General features: G+C 51.7%; 2 protein-coding genes across 4 annotated transcripts; one reads left to right on the top strand and one right to left on the bottom strand.

The window, feature by feature from the left end:
* Positions 1 to 591: 591 nt before the first annotated feature.
* LOC125511088 (serine/threonine-protein phosphatase 7 long form homolog) lies at positions 592 to 7,172 on the top strand. 3 transcript variants are annotated; one of them, XM_048676369.1, is made up of 10 exons: positions 592 to 847; positions 1,581 to 1,695; positions 3,444 to 3,518; positions 3,628 to 3,988; positions 4,584 to 5,351; positions 5,437 to 5,703; positions 5,771 to 5,982; positions 6,073 to 6,372; positions 6,456 to 6,554; positions 6,678 to 7,172. In XM_048676369.1, exons 5-8 carry the CDS (start codon positions 4,764 to 4,766, stop codon positions 6,362 to 6,364), a joined length of 1,359 nt encoding a protein of 452 aa, XP_048532326.1. In that variant the 5' UTR covers positions 592 to 847; positions 1,581 to 1,695; positions 3,444 to 3,518; positions 3,628 to 3,988; positions 4,584 to 4,763; the 3' UTR covers positions 6,365 to 6,372; positions 6,456 to 6,554; positions 6,678 to 7,172. The 3 variants fall into 3 exon arrangements, with proteins under 3 accessions (XP_048532326.1, XP_048532328.1, XP_048532327.1); XM_048676370.1 differs by lacking the exon at positions 592 to 847 and adding an exon at positions 902 to 1,378; XM_048676371.1 differs by lacking the exons at positions 3,444 to 3,518; positions 3,628 to 3,988.
* LOC125511087 (wall-associated receptor kinase 2-like) lies at positions 1,373 to 8,899 on the bottom strand. The gene is made up of 3 exons (XM_048676367.1): positions 7,942 to 8,899; positions 3,001 to 3,177; positions 1,373 to 2,570 (listed from the first exon to the last, which is right to left on the bottom strand). Exons 1-3 carry the CDS (start codon positions 8,861 to 8,863, stop codon positions 1,534 to 1,536), a joined length of 2,136 nt encoding a protein of 711 aa, XP_048532324.1. The 5' UTR covers positions 8,864 to 8,899; the 3' UTR covers positions 1,373 to 1,533.
* Between the last annotated feature and the right edge of the window lie 10,064 nt (positions 8,900 to 18,963).

Below are 18,963 nucleotides of genomic sequence, written 5' to 3'. Positions count from 1 at the left end.
CGGAGGTCAGATGGTCTAGACCGAGCACGGATTGGGTTAAACTAAATACTGACGGGTCCTACGATTCTTCTGGAGCAGCGGGAGCTGGAATGATCCTCCGGGATTCAAATGGTGACATTATATTCTCAGCCTCCAGAGTTTTGTTTTCTTGCAGAGATGCTCTGGAAGCGGAGTTATGTGCATGCATGGAGGGGCTTTCGATATCTATTCAAAGGTCAAATCTTCCTATTGTTGTTGAGATGGATTCTTCGGAGGCGGTGGCCATGATCACTTGTGCTGGCAAGGATCGATCCGTTTATGCTTCTTTTATTAATGAGATAAGATATCTTGTTAGTCTTCGATCTACTTGTATTACTTACGTTTCGCGAGTTTAAAATAAAGCTAGTGATTGTCTAGCTGCCTTTGGGAGAGTGGAGAGTAGAACTATGACCTGGATTGGGTCAGGTCCTTTGGAGGTGGTAGAGATTGCTAAAGATGATTGTAAAGACTTGATTATTGAGTAATACAAGTATTTCCCTCGAAAAAAAAAACAGTAGAAGTACCGGAGAGACGATGGCCGTCCGTCCGATAACTGAAGTCGTTCGCCTGAAGACCATATCGACACTTCTACAGTCGATCTTCAGATAGTCCATCAGGTAAACGCTGACGCCCAATCCACCGCGCAGCGTTCCCGCGCCCGGACGCCGCCAGCCCGTGCACCGTCGCGCCCGCCTCCGTCCTCGGCTGCTCGGCGCTTCGGCGGGCACGGCTTGGACCGCGCCCGTCGCACGCCGACCACCGTCCACCGCGACGGCCGACGGCGCAGCAGGCAGCACGGAGGGCCCGACGCCGATCCGCCCGCCCTAGCGTGAGTGCTCCAGCTTCTCAATTTCTGAAACTTCCCACCAATTGAGAATAGAGGATGGTCCTTAATTTATTGTTTGATTCATTTTAGCATTCAGTAGTCTCCACCAGTGCTGTCTTCCATTGAATTTCTTTTTTAGCAGCACATGTTATTCTCTGCGATTCCTGATATATTGTAGCACCAACATCAGCTTTGCCTTAACTTCCTAGAGCTGCGCAGTTTAGTTGCCACTGCATCTTCAAGTGCTCCATGCTTAATTTTTCGCTTGTTTTTATTAATTAAAATATATACTCCTATGCATCACAGTGTCGTGTCATATAACATAACTCTGATATGCCCTGTTTTCGATGGACATCGGTTTCTACAATCCTCGAAAGGATTCTAAGGTACTGAATATCACATGCCGTCAAGAAAACTCTAGGAATTAATCATTTACTCCAGGCGGATGTCGATCTCAATGTTGTCATTTAGAACTAGTGTACAACATATTAACACTTCGAAGAACAAGGTGATATACACCAACAAAGCTACCAGGTAAGTTTGATAACTATTCACTGCAACAGACTTTATGGCATGATACAACAGTCAATATTCATTTACACTGAAGATATAAGATACAGAAATACAGTACATTTTTTTTCTACTAGTTAACTAATCTTCAATCTCAGAAGCAATGCTCAGGGAGCACCTTAAATTTCCTCAAAGTAATTGGGGCTTTTGTTGTTTATGTTCCCAGTTTTCCTAGCTCTTCTAAGCATGGCAAGTCGTTCTGCTACCTCCTTCATCTCTGGACGATCTTCTACAACATTTGCTAAACACTTTACAGCCAGTCTGCCAATCTCTTCCAGTATGTAAGTATCTTCTTCAGTTGCAATATCTTTGTCAAACATTGCCTCTCCACTGTTTTCTTTCTTATAAACATCACAGAAGTCAACTATGAGCCTATGATTTCCATCATACACAATTGGCTTTCTGGTGATGAGTTCCAAGAGTACAACTCCAAAGTTGTAAACATCACTCTTCTGTGTTAATTGTCCCGTTTCACGGAACATCGGGTCTATATATTCCATGCTGCCTACAACAAGCCCGGTGTGATTTTTGTCCTTTGTAAGAAACTTTGATGTCCCGAAATCCGAGATTTTTGGCATGTACTTTTCATCTAAAAGTATGTTGGCTGGCTTGACATCCCCATGCCGGATGGTACGACTTGTTGATGAGTGCATATAAGATAACCCTTCTGCAGCATCAATTGCAATATCCAGTCGCAGGTCTAGTGGGAAATTAGAGAGGCGAGTGTTACCATGGAGAATGTCTTGCAGACTCCCATTAGCAGCGAACTCATACACCAACATTGGAACATCCACCTCCAAGCAGCAGCCGATGAGTTTGATGATGTTCTTGTGGATCATCTGTGACTGGATTTCCACTTCCTTGGTAAATTCCTCCTTTCGAACTTTGTTTATCTTGATGGAGGTTTTTACTGCCACTGTCGTACCATCTGGAAGAATCCCTTTGTATACTTTGCCAAAGCACCCTTTACCAAGGACCTCTGATTGGTTCTTGGTGATTTTGTTTATCTCCTTCTTTGTGAAGATATTTAAAGTTCTCACATCTCGAAGGACCAAACCTCCATTCTTCTTAAACAAGCCCTTCGTTCTTCTCCTTTGGAGCCTCAGTAGCTTCGAAAGTAGAGCAACAAGTAATAAGGAGGAGCCCGAAATGATACCTACAATGATCATGCATAGAGATATTATGCATTTATGCATGTTAATTTTGGCCACATACATAGCGAGTATTGATAATACAAAGTGGACAGGCAGTGCTAACAACTGCTTTACGTAAAAACAACAATTAGCTATACCATTTGGGAGAGTTGATCCATAATCTAAGGTATTTGTTTCTAAAACAAATGTGTGCTATATATGTGAACTGCATCTAGTGCATCCGCACTGAAACTATTGATTTCTTAAATATAGTCTTTCAAAAACATAATTTTTTATTAACTTGCAGGATATTCCTTTGGCAAGAGACCGATTCTCGTATATATAGTGAAAATAACTCCCTTATTCCAGTTAAACACAACAAATTAATATTTAAATGCCACGAATGAGATCTCCCTTCGTATAAGAAAAAAGAGAAAAAAGATGTATATATACCTATGGAGATCTTTGCTGCCAGTGGGAAACTTGAAGGAAGTAAGGTACACTTTTCTATTTTGGCGTCATGGTTACGATAACCCGGAGGACAGGGGCAGTCATAAGATCCTTCGTTGTTCGCACATTCTCCCGGCTGCAAGCAAGGATACTTCCCTGGATCGTTGCATTCATTGATATCTGCGGAATGCATACATAAATAAATGATCATCGGTGTACACGACTAGTTATCGCAGAATTTACGCTATATTGTGAATTGCTCCAGTGGCATCTTTTTAAATATTCTTTTGATCCATTGCACTAGCTGTCTTACTGTCCCAACAATATAGTGATGTAATGACTGTTCTTTTTGGAAAGGTTGAAGGCGCAGTAGGGGAGGGGGGGGGGGGGGGGGGGGACGAAAAACATGTGAATTTTATACTGATGATGAGAAGCTTTGCACCCAGGTTTCTCAGATCGAATTGAGGATCAAGTGCAGGTAGCGCCAGAGCAGGACGTCAGCAGTGAACTTCCGGGCAAAGGTGTCTGGTTGAGGCCGAATTTCGTGTTTTGACCCTTTTGGCATACAAATTCGGGATTTGACCCCTGTTTGATTTTTTTCCGGGATTTTACCCTTTTTCTTACCGCCAGAGGCTCTGGCGGTTGGGTTACATAGCCTACCGCCAGGGGCCTTGGCGGTAGGCTACTTATCCATGTCAGCCTCACCAAACGGCTGCCGTTTCATGCCATCGACCCTACCGCTAGGACACCCAGCGGTAGGGTGTGCAACCCTACCGCCAATGTCCGTGGCGGTAAGTGCCGAACGGTTGTAAGCCCGCAGGGGCCGGCTCGTGGGGCCCATCCACGAACCCAGCCCCCATCTTCTTCTCCCCTGCCGTCGCCCGCAAGAACAGAGAGGGGAAGGCCTCTCTCAGCCCCTCCACTCCCCCCATCCGATCTTCTTCGTTTGTGAACGGTTTTTGCGGATCGAGATGGCTTCGAAACGAGAAAAGTAAGCTCTCTCAATCCCTCCAATTCGTTTTAGTTAAGAAGCTTTCGATTCGACGCATTATTTGGCACAAGATGAACCCTATTTCATTTAGTAGATTTTGATTTTTGTTGTTTTTAGGTTCGTTTAATTAGGAGTAATATGATGTTTGATGTAGTTGACTATGATAGATCCTATTTTATATAGTTGATGAACCCTAGTTCATGTTAATATTTTTTGAATTATTTATTGATGTTTGATGTGGTTAAATACGTTTGAATTTGATTGATGAGTTGATGTGGTGATGTGGTTGAATATGTTGGATTTGTTAACTAGTTTGAGGATAGAACCTATTTGGCACAAGATGAGGTGATGAGGTGATGTGGTGATGTGGTTTGAAGATGAATATGTTGGTAATTTTTATATATGTTTTTACAATTGTTGAAATTGATTGGTTAATGTTCATATTCATAAAAGGATAGAATAACTAGTTTGAAGATGAACCGCAGTTCATATTCATAATATTTTTTTACATTTGTTGAATATGATATGATTGATGTTAGTTGAACGGTTTAATATGATATGATTATATGTTCATAACAAAGTGTTTGTGTTTCAGGAGGCCCCCCATTGGTCCGGCGATCGCACTAATTACATTATGCTTGACCCGGCATTCGACAACGGTCATCGCGCCCGTTACATCGAGAGCGGAGTGGTAAATAGCACTGATCAACGTGTTGCATCACAATTTTGCCTTTTCAAAAGTTTTTTCTAACTATTTTCGTGTGCACATTGACAAATGCTTCCGCCCTTACGTATGAGGGGCCACACCAAGGTCAAAGAGATGAACTACGACAACCGCTACAAGCCATATTACAGGAGAGCCGGGCTCTTGGGTTTCGTGCTCCAGTTCAAGCGTATGCCGCCGATGCTTGTCCACACGGCTCTCACATCGTTGGTGGACCGTTGGCGGCCCGAGACACACTCTTTCCATCTCCCATGTGGTGAGATGACGGTGACGCTCGAGGACTTCGCCATGATCACGGCCCTACCGATCAAGGGCCATGCTCTCATTGGGTGCGTGGATAAGAAGAACTGGCCGGACAGGGTTACCGCCCTCATCGGCGACTGCCCTCCCATCAAGAGTAACCGAACATCCGGTGTAGCACTGGCATGGCTCCTAGACCACCGGGCTGAATGCCCGCAAGATGCGGATCCGAGGACCGTGGAGCAGTATGCAAGGACCTACCTGTGGTTTCTTCTCATAGAGGTGGTCTTTCCTGACTGCTCGGGGGACAACGCCCTATGGATGTACCTGGACTTCCTGGCCGACTGGGATGCAGGGTACAGCTGGGGGTCTGCTGGCCTCGTGTACCTCTACCGTTCAGTAAGACGTCATACATTTCACCTATGTGTGTGGTTCTTTAAATTGCTTTAAATTGTGTCGTCTGATCATCACTTGTTGTTTGCAGCTGGATGACGCAACGCAGAGGACCGAGAAAACATCTGGGATGTGTGGGTGTGTCTGGGCCCTCTCGATTTGGAGTTGGGAGCGGCTGCCGGTTGGTCGCCCTGAGAAGCTGCCACAGACAGAGTGGACGGAGTATGGCGAGGATGGCGACCGTTCTCGATACCCTACTGTCGCCTATTCTTGGGACAAGGTTAAGGTCTTGTCGGGCAAGGAAAGTGCGATGTACAAGGCCTTCACCAACGAGCTGGACAACCTGACATCTTTTCAGGTATACCAATGAGCGAGATAGTTTTAAATGTTTATACTTTCACGGTTGCTAAACAATATTTGTATAGGTTAACTGGTGGCCGTACCACGATAGAGCTTGGGGGTTCGAGCTGAACGAGATGTGCGAGCGGGACCGCCTTCTCTTCTGGTGCATTGTCCCGCTGATATGCGTGTACGCCGTCGAATGGCACCTACCACAACGCGTGGCGACACAATTTGGCGTATTGCAACACACACCACCGGCAAGGCCCCACGACACCGGCGGTTACGACCTTCACAAGTATGTGCTGCCATCTCTTTACCGTGATTTCTTTAAGTTCGACGTTCTTATGGTCTTTTGTGTTTTTTTGCTTGTTATGCCCCTATGCAGGAAGAGCAATCAGTATTCTCAGTCGATATTGGACTGGGCTGACGAGCACAAGTCTTTTGTGACAATGTGGGACGAGAGGACGTTCCGCAAAGATGGGGAGAGGTCAGGCATTTGCTGGAATGTGTATGAGAGGCACATGAATTGGTATGACGATGGCATCAAGTTTCGTCTGCATCTGAGGCCACGATGGACGGAAGTGGACATGGCATCACTTCAGGAGGAGGAGGACTCTGAGGATGAAGAAACCTCAGAGATATGCAAGGTGATTTCAGAGAGTATGCGCCCCTTATGAACAGAGTGGTAAGTTTTGTTGAAATGCATTCGAGCTAATGATGATGACATGGTCATTCTCGCTAACTTTTTAATGATCCTTGGATTTCCAGGCCGCAGAGCTAAACAGGAACATTTTCGACGGCTCGAATGCGCTAAGTTCTGACCCTGGAACCATGGAGGGTGACAACAAGCTGAGGGAAGCGACGAAGGTAACTTTAAGCCTCATAGCATTCTATTGGAGCGAACGCAAATTTGATCCATGCCACATGTTCTTACTTATTTGCAACCCTAAACCTGATCCAAGTCATACTCTACTATATTTGTTATTGCAGAAGATCATTAACCGTTGCCGCAAGCTAGCGGGCATGCTTGGGTGCGCCGCCTTGGTTGACGTGCATGTTCCTCCTCCTGGTGGGTCGACACGTGCCCTAGCTTCATCAAGCCACACCGGAGGAGGTTCCTCGAGCCATGCCGCCTCGTCGTCTCGCCTTGTTAACGAGACCGAGGAAGAAGAGGAAGTGGACGAGGAGGAAGAGGAAGAAGAGGGAGAAGAGGAAGGAGGTGACGACGAAGAAGGTGATGAGGAGTACGACGACGATGATGGACCTCAACTGACTCAGCCAACCCAGCCGGACGGGGGCCGCTCGAAGACAAACGAGGAGGAGCATGCCGCCAAGAGGGGGAGGGGGAGGAACTAGTGATGTTGAACTTGCTAAGTTAAAGTAGTTGTCTTATGTTGAACTACTTGGTGTCCTGTTATTGCTACTTATGTTAGTAGTTGAACCTATTTTGATATGTTGAACTTAATGGATACATCAATTTTACTATCTGTAAGTGTGAGGTTATCATAATTTCATATGCAAACACTTTTTGCTGCTGTGCTTATCTATCTGTGATTTTCCTGTCATATTGAATTTGAAAAGAAACAAGCAACTGAATTTGGGAAAATAAAACACAGAACCTTACAGCCACGGACGCTGGCGGTAGGGTGTCTCAGGCTACCGCCAACCTATCGCCAGGGCACTTTGATATTTCGTCACGGAAAGTTTGGGAGGCAAAACCCAGCCGCACCCTACCGCCAGTGTACCTAGCGGTAGGGTACTTATCCACGTCAGCTCGGGCAAACGGCCGCCCTCCCTCTCTGTCGCACCCTACCGCCAGATCCCCTGGTGGTAGGCTGTCTAACCCTACCGTCAGTACCCCTGGCGATAGCGAAAGGGTCAAATTCTGATTTTTTTTTCAACCGGGTCAGATCCTGAATTTGTATGCCAAAAGGGTCAAAACATGAAATTCGGCCTCTGGTTGAAGATGTTGCGAGAGGAAGACCTTGGCGTTGCGGTTCTTGAAGATGCCCACAGTGGAAAGCCTGATCCACATGCATGTGCTCTAAAAATGAAGTGGCCGAAAGGGCCGGCTGGCTGGGTCGAGCCAGGGCACGGTATGCAGCGACCAATCCGGCGGTGGTGGACTGGGAGACAAGCTTGCGGTTTGCACTTGGGGTAGCGGTGGGTGGCTAAGCATAGGTGCCGGTGATGGCAGAGCAGTAAGGAGAGGGTGGAGGAGTGTAAAAAAGGAGAGATGCAGAGTGGTGCTTACCGGCGCATCCGCTTTCTCCGACAAGGTATGGGTTGCCCTCGTAGCCTTGGGAGCACTTGCAGGCATAGCCAGTCCCATTGGTGGAGTTAACGCACTCGCTGTGATTGCTCTTGCAAGCGTACTGATCTGCCGCGTCCTTGGCGTCGGCGCAGGACGGCATTTCGCGGATAGCCCAGTCAAGGCGCGCCGGCATGGTCCGGGTTCTGTCCATGTGCCGCAGGTCGGAGCTCTGGAAGGTGTAGTTGTCCTCGTCGACGATGAAGGCATAGTCGCATGGGCTGTAGTTGAGCATTTGTGGCATCTCTTTCCTGATGTTGGGGAACTCGAACACGACGCTCGTGACCTCCGGCTGGATGGCTACCTTGCAGCATCCGGCGCCGGCGCACTGGCCGTCCTGTGCTGCAGTGGCACTGCGGCAGAAGGACATGCACCCGGAGGAGTAGGCCAGTGTTTGGCCCTTGAAGGTCATCACGATGCCGATGGTGGCGCAGCCGAGGACGAAGAGCACGTTGTGCTTGTTGGAGATGCGGTATACGCCGTCTATAGGTACGTTCTTCTCGGGGTTGAAGAAGCTCGTGTCCTTCATATTGCTTACCACTTTATTGACGTCGGAGTCGTTCACTTGATAGCACTGCCACCTAATGGGAAGCAGCACCCGTGACTCGGGTGGATCGACGGAGAGGTTGACCACCTGGATGGACGTGTTGGTGAGGAGCGGCACGCCGGCGTCTGTGCAGTTGATCTCGAAGCCCTTGCGGAAGCAGCCGGCGCCGATGCCGAAGGGGTAAGGGATGTCAACGCCGCCACAGCTACCCTGACATGTCGGTGACACGGTGATGGTGCGGCCCTCCGCGGCTGCGGTGGCTGCCAACAACGACGGCAGTAGGAGCAACGCCGGCAATAAGAATGCGGCCGTTGACATTGTTGAAGAGTAATTACTTGGCACGCATGGAAGCCAGGCACTGCCGCCGTTTAAGTACAAGAGCATGCTGATGCTGTGGCGTGTCTTGTTTTTTCTAGTTTTAGACAAGTTGCTTCCATCATGGAGGCAAAGCCTCCTAGCCGACCTCACCACCTTAACAAACTCTGCTGGGCAATTAATTAGTTAATCAAGTTAGGCATGCTGCTATTCTTAACCATTCCACAGCTATTGCCAGAGCTTCGCTCTCGTCGTGTAGACGCAGAAACTTCAACACACCATCCCATGACAGCCATCTTCTCAATATTATTAGCACTCCACTTCCCCGTGAGGAAACCAGATTACATTTATGCACCTCTTCGTTCTCCATCTCCGACCTTACATTCAGATAGTGGTTAGACCAAACACATTGCGATACTTGTAATGAAAGATATTTTGACCATATCATCTCCGTTCTGTCATTGTTTTCATTGTTGTTTGCTTAGAGTAGCTATGTGTTCGTAATATGTGCAGGAGGACGCTACTCCTTTAATATTTGCATCTTAATCTATATAACCACTTGTCATGTAACCAAACTAAATTTTATGTATGACGTCCTGATTGCAACACTAGTGTCTAATTTTGAGTCACTGGATACAATATTGCAGGTCACAACGGAATGACTCAGCAACTAATTTTGGAAATTCGTCAGCTTATATATTTGGCCAGCTCGTTGTCTACATGTACACCGCCCAACCAGCTGTAAACAAAAGAAACAATTCAGACTGAAAGTCAATTGATCGTGGTTAACAAGATTATCAAGAGCGGCAAAAGGCTCTCGTGGTGAGGACATCCTTGTGTTCAAGCAACTAGCAACAACTGTAAGGCTGCTACCTCTCTCTGGCTTATTGTCCTCAGGGTAAGGAATATCCGCTCTCGTGGGTGCAGACATTAGCACACATCACATATTCATATTATCAACTCTCATAAAAAAGACAACTATGACTATTCAGAACACTATTATCTGAATTTCACCTTCTTAGCGCCATGATACCCAAATTTTCAACTCCGCCAGAAAAATACAACAACTGCGGGTGTCCTTTTGCTAGGCAATTAATTAGTCAATGAAGTCAAGTATACTGATGTTCTTAACCATTCTACAGCTATTGCCAGAGCTTCGCTCTCATCGTGTACGTAGATGCAGAGCCTTCAACGCACCCATGACAGGCAAGCACCCATGAATACGTTTATGTACCTCTCGATCCCCGTCTCCGTCTCTACCTAATGAAAAGATTACTCATTTCCATTCAAATAGTTATACCAAGAGGCTATATTCAATTAGAGTAGCTATACATGTACACTGTTTACACCCCCTAAGTTTTTTTTGACGAAAAAGCAGCGGTCGCTGAGTCTCATTGATGAAGAGGAAATAGTAGCTTAGCTATTACAATTGGGGCACCGGCAGCCAATCTATACAAACCGGCTAGAGGCCAATCAAGGCGGATCAAAAAACTTTGACATCGGCTTAAGCCCGGCATATAGCCAGCACTGTGCCTCGTCAAGTATCCTGTTATGGACCTGGGTTGTAGAGCTTACTGCAACGTTAAAAATCTTTGCATTGCGCTCCTTCCAGAAGCACCAGGCGACTAGCGGGAGAATTTCAGGCGCTACCACACCTTCTGTGACTGTGATACCATGATACGGGAGCTCGTGGTCCGTCCGATCAAAGATCTAGTGGTCACAGGAAAAGCTTGTGCAAACTTGCAGAAACACCCGTGATTTATCTCTTAATTTTGCGCAGGTCCGAAGACGGGAACACTAACCGTTGGATCTTTGATCTGACGGACCAGAAGCTCTCATATCATGGTATCACAGAAAGTGTGGGAGCACCAGAAATTCTCCGGGCAACTAGCAGGCACACGAGCCTCCAGATGGATTTGTTTGCCTTTGGTAGCAAGCAGCCGAGCATGTCTGTCTTCGAAATCGATCTCTCATGCCTCTCATGCGTCCGTCGGCTTGCATGTGAAGGTTAGTGTATGGAGGCTATACCCCCTTAAGTTTCAGGTTTTACCTTATTCAATAGAAATCCCTTCATTTTACTCGATTTAGGTCCCATTTTTTATCTCTTCTAGTTTTCCTTCGCCTTTCCTTTTCTTTTCGACACGAGAACGCCAAGAGGGCGAGTTTTGATGTCTTCCTCCTTGTCGCTCTACTGCCGTTGAATTCCCACCTTGCCGACGGCAAGCTAGCTTTTTCGCGTTCTCTTTTTGTGTACCGACTCAACTAGGAAACTAAACCTTCCGACTAACTACTAAGGTCAATGTCTGTGTCCTGGGAACGGGGGTATCCAGACTTGCCTGCCTGCGGCCCACGGCGTGGCTTCGTCAACGGCCTGGTACGGCCCAGCTTCAGCAACAACAACCCAAGACCCTCGTGAGGCGGACGACACCAAGACCTCCCTGGGGGGCGGCCTCACCAGGCTGGCTCCCAAGGAGTGGAGATATCTATGCAGGGTATACCTCACGAGGTTCATATGACGTGAGCCATGACGACCAAGGTCAGGCGGGTGCCAGCGGGTGCAGTGTATCAGTTTCCTCTTTGGTGCTAAGGAGACAAGTGCAGGCGCGGAGTCCCGAGGAATCAAGCAAAGATTTTCATATCGGTGCAACAAGACCAAGACCGCCAGGACGGCATGACGGAGGTCATCGCAGAGCCCACCGCAGCATCACCACCAAAGCCTTTTACAGGCGAAGACTACTTTTATCAGGATAGCTTGTACTAGTTGTCTCCCTTCAAATTTGGCCGTTATGGGATTCCTTACCGCCTACATTTGGGAAGAGGACTAAGGCCACTATAAACAGGACTTAGCCACCACCATAGAGGGGGACCAATTCCGCCCTGAGGGATCCATTCCACCCGGACCATCTCACCAGCTCATCGAGCTCAAGAACACCTCACCTCCCGAGGCAGTTCAACCACTGTACTAGTTCATCCTCAGCCCCTCGAGGCAATCCACCACAAAGCTGGAGTAGGGTATTACACCGCGAGGGACCAGGGTAAACTACTATGTCTCTTGTCCCTTGGGTTCGTCGAGCTAGGCCGTGAAATTGTTAAGCAGGCAGACTGGGAAAGAAGAGTTCTTCGCACGCACCCCAGAGTTCGAACCTCTCAAGGGTCCGCGGAACCCCAAATCCGACATTTGGCGCAACAAGTAGGGGTGCGTCGGAGCCTCTCTTCCGTCGATCGACCCGCCGCCGCTCCACCGCCTCCATGGCTGATGCTCGTCGAGCCCGTGCTGAGCGTCGAGCCGCTCTCGCCGCTCGCGTCACCCAGACGGCGCCCGTCGGCGGGCCTCCCCGTCGTTCTCCATCACCTGCCGCCAACGCCGCCACCGGCCCGGTGGGGCACGAGCAATAAGCTTCGTCGTTGCACCCCTCTGTGTGGCGAGACGGACGCACCGCCACCCCGTCACTGACTCCGGCTGGCTCATCGTCTCACGCTTGTCGTGGCCAGCGGACACACAGGCTGCGCTGCTCATGGCACGCGAGCTCCTGCACTACCGCCCCACCGACGACTTCTACGAGGACTGACTGGACCGCATCGCCGAGCTTGTCAGCGTGGTTGGGGCTCGCCTGCACCATCTCTCTCGCTGCCTCGCCCGCCGCCCACTACGGGTGACGTAGCCCATGGAGCACCTCTGCCACCTCCCCGTTAGGACGTCATCCTCGGTCCAAGATGCGCATCCCCACAGCATGACCCGCAGCGTAGGGCGCCCGCGCGCGAAGAAGAAAGCTGCCAAGAGGTCCAGCGGCCGCAAGAAGGTGATCCAGCGCTCCCTACACCACTGCGTCAAGACCGCACGCCGCCTGCAGTGGCGGCGCGTGAGCGCCAAGACCAGGCTCCACCTCCACGACAGGCTCCCGTGACCACTGCGACCTGCCTCCGCGCTACGACGGCACCCCTGACCCTGCGGAGTACCTGCAGCTCTACGAGCTGAGCATCGAGGCGGCCAACGGCGACGAGAAGGTCATGGCGAACTGGTTTCCCATGGCTCTCAAGGATGGCGCACGCTCGTGGCTCCTGAACCCGCCCGTGGGATTGATCTCCTCCTGGGGCGAGATGCGCGAGCGTTTCGTCGCCAACTTTGAGGGCACCCGTGACCGCCCGCCTGCCGCGGGTGACCTACGACACATCAAGCAACAGCCAAGGGAAACCTTGCAGAAGTACATCCATCTCTTCAATAACGTTCGCCTCAAGATCCCCAAGGTTTCGGACGAGGACATGGCATCCGTGATGTCAAGATGAAGGAGGAGCTCGCCATCCATGAGGACATGTGCACGGCTCTGGAGATGTTCAACATGACAATCAAGTGCGCGAGAGCTGAGGAAGGGCGCCTCTCCCTCCTCGAGCTCCCAGCGGCCGACCCAGAAGACAAGAAGGCCAAGGCCAAGTACATGAAGCGCAAGGGGGTGGCCGTGCTCGCGGCTGAACCAGAGATGAAGCGCGGCTGCGACCACCCAGAGTCATCCAAGGGAGCCGTCCGTTCTGTGTCTTCCACAACGTACACAACCACAACACCAATGACTGTCAGGAGCTCAGGGCCATACACGACGGGCGCCTCGGTCGATGCCCCGAGCACAACGATCGAGGCTATGGCCGTGGAGGAGGTTGAAGTGGAGGACGCTGGGATGACCGCAACCTCCGTCAGGAGGGGCGAGATCAGCCTCGTGAGGACCGCTGGCAGGGCCAGCCTCACGAGGGCGCTTGGAGAGATCAGCCTCATGAGGACTGTCCTCAGGGCAATGCCGGCCTCCCTCCGCTGCCACCGCCACCAAGAAGGAATGATGACCACCACCAGGACAAGGGGGCTGGGGGCTTCTAGGAGCCACATGCCATCGCCTGCATCTTGGGCGGCGCTCAGGCCCCAGACTCTCAGCGCATCTTCAAGTAGTTCGCTCGCGACGTGAACGCGGCCCTCCCCAGGCTCGAGGCCACACGTCCGCTCAGGTGGTCCAAGTGCACCATCACCTTCAGCCTGTCCGACCAGCTCAAGTGCGCGGCAACTGCCGGCGCCCTCCCGATGCTTTGCTCGCCCATCATTAGCAATGTCCTTGTCACCAAGACCTTCATCGATGGCGGCGTGGGGCTCACTGTTCTTCTACCGAGACGTTCGACCGCCTCCAAGTGCCATATGATCAGCTGCAGCCCACCAAGCCTTTCTCAGGAGTGACCGACGGCTCCACCACCCCGATAGGGCAGATCCGCCTCCCTGTCACCTTCGGCTAATGCGACAACTACCGCACCGAGCTCATCGACTTCGACGTCGCCCACGTCCACCTTCTGTACAGTGCCATCCTTGGATATCCAGCCCTGGCCATGTTCATGGCGGTGACGCATCATGGCTACAATGTCCTCAAGATGCCAGGGAACCGCGACATCATCATGATCGGCTACAAGGAGAAGGACGCAGTGTGCTCCCTCGAGTGCGCCTACTAGGCTGCAGCGGTCGAATACCCAGACAACGAATGCGCCATCTACCCTCCTGAGGCTATCCCCAAGAAGAAGAAGCAGCTGCTCCGCAAGAGCCTCAGGAGAGCGGTGTCTCCAGCGGCACCACCTCAGGACCTGCGCCACGGATGGGGCGCCTCCCTCTCTCACATAGGAAGGCGCGCCCGACACCCTCCTCAGGCTGGGCTCGGTGGCTCTCTTCTGGAGGGCCTCTGACTTAGCCAATGTTACGAGGGAGGCGCTCGGGCACCACATGAGGCATGCTTCATCGCATGCTTTCCCCGCGAGGGCACAAGGCATGGGGTGCCAGGTGCTTAGGAGTTCATCACCAAGGCGACCGGGGAGCTTCAAGAGGCGAGAGCCATGCGCGGCTGTCAGATTCGGGGTTCCACAGACCCTTGAGAGGTTCGAACTCTGGGGTGCGTGTGAAGAACTCCCTCTTCCCAACCTGCCGGCTCAACGATTCCACAGCCTAGCTCGACGAACTTGAGGGACAAGGGACACATCAGTTTATCCTGGTTTGGGCCACCTTGCGGTGTAATATCCTACTTCAGCTTTGTGGTGGATTGCCTCGAGGGGCTGAGGATGAACTAGTACAGTGGATGAACAACCTCAGGAGGTGAGGTATTCTTGAGCTCGATGAGCTGGTGGGTGTGTGGATCGGGCGGAATTCGTCCGTCCTGTCCGTCTCTACGGTGGCGGCTAGGTCCTATTTATAGTGGCACTCCCAAATGTAGGCGGGAAGGGATCCCACAACGGCCAAATTCAAAGGGAGACAACTAGGACAAGCTATCCTGACAAAAGTAGTCTTCGCCTACAAAGGCTCTGGTGGTGATGCTGCAGTGAGCTCCGCAATGACCTCCGTCCTGTCGTCCTGGTGGTCTTAGTCTCATTGCACCGATTTGAAAACCTTTAGTTGATTCCTCGGGACCCTGCGCCTGCGCTTGCCTTCTTAGAACCAAAGAGGAAGTTGGTACACTGTGCCCGCTGGCGCCCGCCTGGCCTTGGTCGTCATGGCTTACGTCACATGAACCTCGCGAGGTGCACCTTGCATTGATATCTCCGCTCCTTGGGAGCCAGCCTAGTGAGGCCGCCCCTCAGGGAGGTCTTGGTGTCATCCGCCTCGCGAGGCTTGGCCCCTCGCGAGGGTATTGGGTCCTTGTTGCTGAAGCTGGGCTGTACCGGGCCATTGACGGAGCCACGCCGTGGGCCGCAGGCAGGCAAGTTTGGGCACCCCCGTTCCCAGGACGCCGACAGTAGCCCCCGGGCCCAAGGCGCGCTTGAACTTGGCTTCGAGGCGAAGCCAAAGTGCAAGGGCGGAGCGCCGTGGGCCCCATCCTCCTGCGGCCTTGGTCGGCACGTGGTGATTGATAGGACGTGGGCACCTTCGCTTCCCCATGCTGCCTCGACAACCGTTCCTGGTTGTCAAAAAGGCTGGTGCCCCACTGCAAAGCTTACATTGCCTTCCTTTCGTCTCGCTCCGAATCCCCTTTCTCCTTCTCTCCCAGAGAGCCCTAGATCCACTGAAACTCTTCCCCCAGCCCATAGTCAATGGCCACCGACAAGGAGAAGGGCATGCGTTCGCCCTTGTGGTTCGAGCCTGCCTTGAGCGCGTCCACGGTCTCAGAGAAGAACCTCGTCGCCGCGCTCCTGGTGACGGCGGGCGGCAGCAACGAGGGGGGAGAGACAACGCTTCGGGCCGGCTCCGCCAAGCCTGAAACCTTGGGCGGTACCTTCTATCCCTTCTTCTAGCACAACGTCTTCGCGGGGCTGGTCCCCCCTTCTCCAGCTTCTTCTATGCCGTCCTTCGTCATTACAATCTCCACGCACTCCATCTTCATCCCAACTCCCTCCTCCTCCTGTCGATCTTTGCCTTTTATTGCAAGGCATTCGTGGTGGTGCTGGCATCCGTGGTGCTGCTCCACCATTTCTTCTACCTCCGGCTCAAGGAGGGCCAGTGCTCAGGGTGTGACAGCTTCGTCGCGGCCAACGGTAGCAACATGATCTCGCCAGCCGGGAAGAAGGTGGACGACTTTAGGAACAAGTGGATCTTCATGGATGCCAAGCGCTCCTATCCTCGGCTGGCGCTGCCGACTAGGATGCCAGTGCCCCACGAGGGATGGAATCACGCGAAGCTCACTGATCCCCGGGCGGAGCAAATGATGGAGGGGATGGTGGCCGACCTGAAGCCCAACGACCCGAGTTCCCGATGCAGCGCCTGGCTCCGCTCCAGGCACGCTCGCGTCCCTTGTGGAAGCTCATGTACGAGGGAGGCGACCTCCGCCTGCGCCCGAACGCCTTGTCCGACGAGGAGCTGGACAAGGTCCTGCGTCTCCTGGTCGGGAAGAACCAGGGCTGCCCGCCAGATACTCATCTTCCGCTGTACCGCCGCCCGGATGGGGCGAAGATCGCCGCCACCATGCCTGTCTTCAACGTGCGCGGGCTTGTACCGCTGGCGCCCACCGGGCTCCCCGGTGGCGGCAGCTTCTAGTGAGTCCAACGAGGAGGGGGGTCGGACTCGTAGGAGACAGTGGAAGGTGCGTGGGAGACCTCCCCCCGTGCCAACCCGACCTCCTCCTCATCCTTTCTGATGATGATGGCGATGCCGGTGAGCACCCGGCTCGGGAGCCCCTGCACTCCGCCGGGGTCACCACGAGATCCAGGGGCACCCCCCGAAGAAGCCGGAGCCGGGGGTCTCGAAGAAGAGCTGGTCGACGCTGATCTCCCAAGGTGGCGCCTCCAGCTCGTCACCGGTCGGCGCTGCCGCAGGCCTGGGCATCACGCCCCTGTCTGCCCCTGGGGCTCGTGCACCAGTGCCCCAGCCTGTGAAGACCACAGGCATGGTGCTGCTGAAGAGGGCAAGAGATTACACTGCCGTGGATCAGTAAGTGCTCTGCCCTGATCTTCCTTCTTTGCTCTTGTTGTAGTACCTTGATGCCTCCCTTTGGAATGGCTAGGCTGATGCCGGTGGTGAAGAAGAAGGAGATGATTGTGGTCCCCGTAGCTGAGCAGCTTGCCGCGGCCGCACCACCCCCGACACAAAAGGCGGTGATGGCCCTCACGCTTCTGTGGCAGGGTTATCCTCGTAAGATTCGGGGGCCCAACCTCAGGAGGAAGCGTTCATGCCAGCTCCGAGGACGCCCGCCCTCAGCTCACCTGACGAGGCACCGAAGGCTTCGGAGCCCCCGGCCTCCTCTGCTGCTGCTAACTTGCTGATCCTGGCACCGGTGCTGCCTCCTCCCCCTTCCATCACGCTGTTGGGCCGTGATTCTTCTGCTTCGCCTGATGCTCTGGAGGAGCACTACTATAGGATGCTGCTAACGCAACACTACGATCAGAGACCCTTCGACGAAACTGTGTGCGATGCCATAATCGCAAACAGTGGTGTAAAAAACACGTCAAAAAAAAGGTGAAAAACGTTTGCGATGGCGGAGCCATCAAACAAGGTTCAGATTTTAGTTGCGTGTGCGATGCAGGGCATACGGTTTAGTTCAATTAATTGTTTGCGATGAGGAGGAACAAAATAAACAGGCAACCAGATGGAGGTGTGTGTGATATACGTCATACGGTTTACTCGAATGAACTGTTTGTGATTAGGCAACATAAAAGAAACGGCCAGCCAAATCAAGGTGTGTGCGATATACGGCATGCGGTTCACTCGGATGAACTGTTTTGCGTTGGACATGAGAACAGAAACGGTTCAACTTAACAAGATGTGTGTGATACGCGGCAAACAGGTCTGTAATCAGAAATGTGTGTGAAGACCGATAATAACACATACGATTGCTGCTAATAAGACGTGTGTGTTGTGCGATGGGATTGCATACCGAACAACAACATATATATATATATTACATGCATGATTAATGTCACACCCTAGCAAGTTCATGCATTAGAGTGTTTGCATCATGTTTATTTCTCCCAGAAAGATGAAATGGGGATAACAGAACCCCCAACACCCCCTTAAACCAACTAGGGTTTACTAAAATTGGTTTCAATGAACCCAAAATGCCCTTCACAAAATGTTCATCATTTCTGGATTGGGCTAAAACCCCTGGCAAAAATGGTGCATTCTTTTCTAGGACATTCTGGATTTTTTGAATTAAATCATAAGTATTTGAATTTGGGCATTTAAATGCTATAAAATATTTTAAATGCTCAAATAATTCTGGAAATAAGTGTGGGCTGTTGGAAATAATCTAAACAGAGCCTATGATTATTTTCAGGATTTTTGTAAGTGCCCAACTATTTTTAATATAGCCCTAAAGTTACAGAATAATAGAAAATAAAAAAAAACAGAAAACAGAGAGAGAGAGAAACCCACCCGGGCTTACCTCACCTGGCAGCCCACCTGGTGGCCTAGCCCACCAGGGCCCATGCAGTCATCCTCTACCTCTGCCAGTATGCAGAGGAGGGAGACAGCGCACGCGCGCGCCGTGGCGACACGCCACCTCCCTGCCTGCCTGCATCCCTCGCCACCGCGACGCCTGAACCGCCTCCCCGGCCTCCCCTCGACCCCCTGGACACCTCACTCCTCCCCCTGCTCTCTCCCTCGCTCCCCCGAAGCCATGGCCGACGCAGCCGCTGCCGTCTTGCCGCCGTAGCCGTAGCCACCG

Source organism: Triticum urartu, chromosome 5 (genome assembly GCF_003073215.2).
Source record: "Triticum urartu cultivar G1812 chromosome 5, Tu2.1, whole genome shotgun sequence".
In the NCBI taxonomy this organism is placed as follows: Eukaryota; Viridiplantae; Streptophyta; class Magnoliopsida; order Poales; family Poaceae; genus Triticum; species Triticum urartu.
The sequence above is the reverse complement of the archived record's forward strand: the minus strand, read 5'-3'. Positions and strand labels throughout refer to the sequence as shown.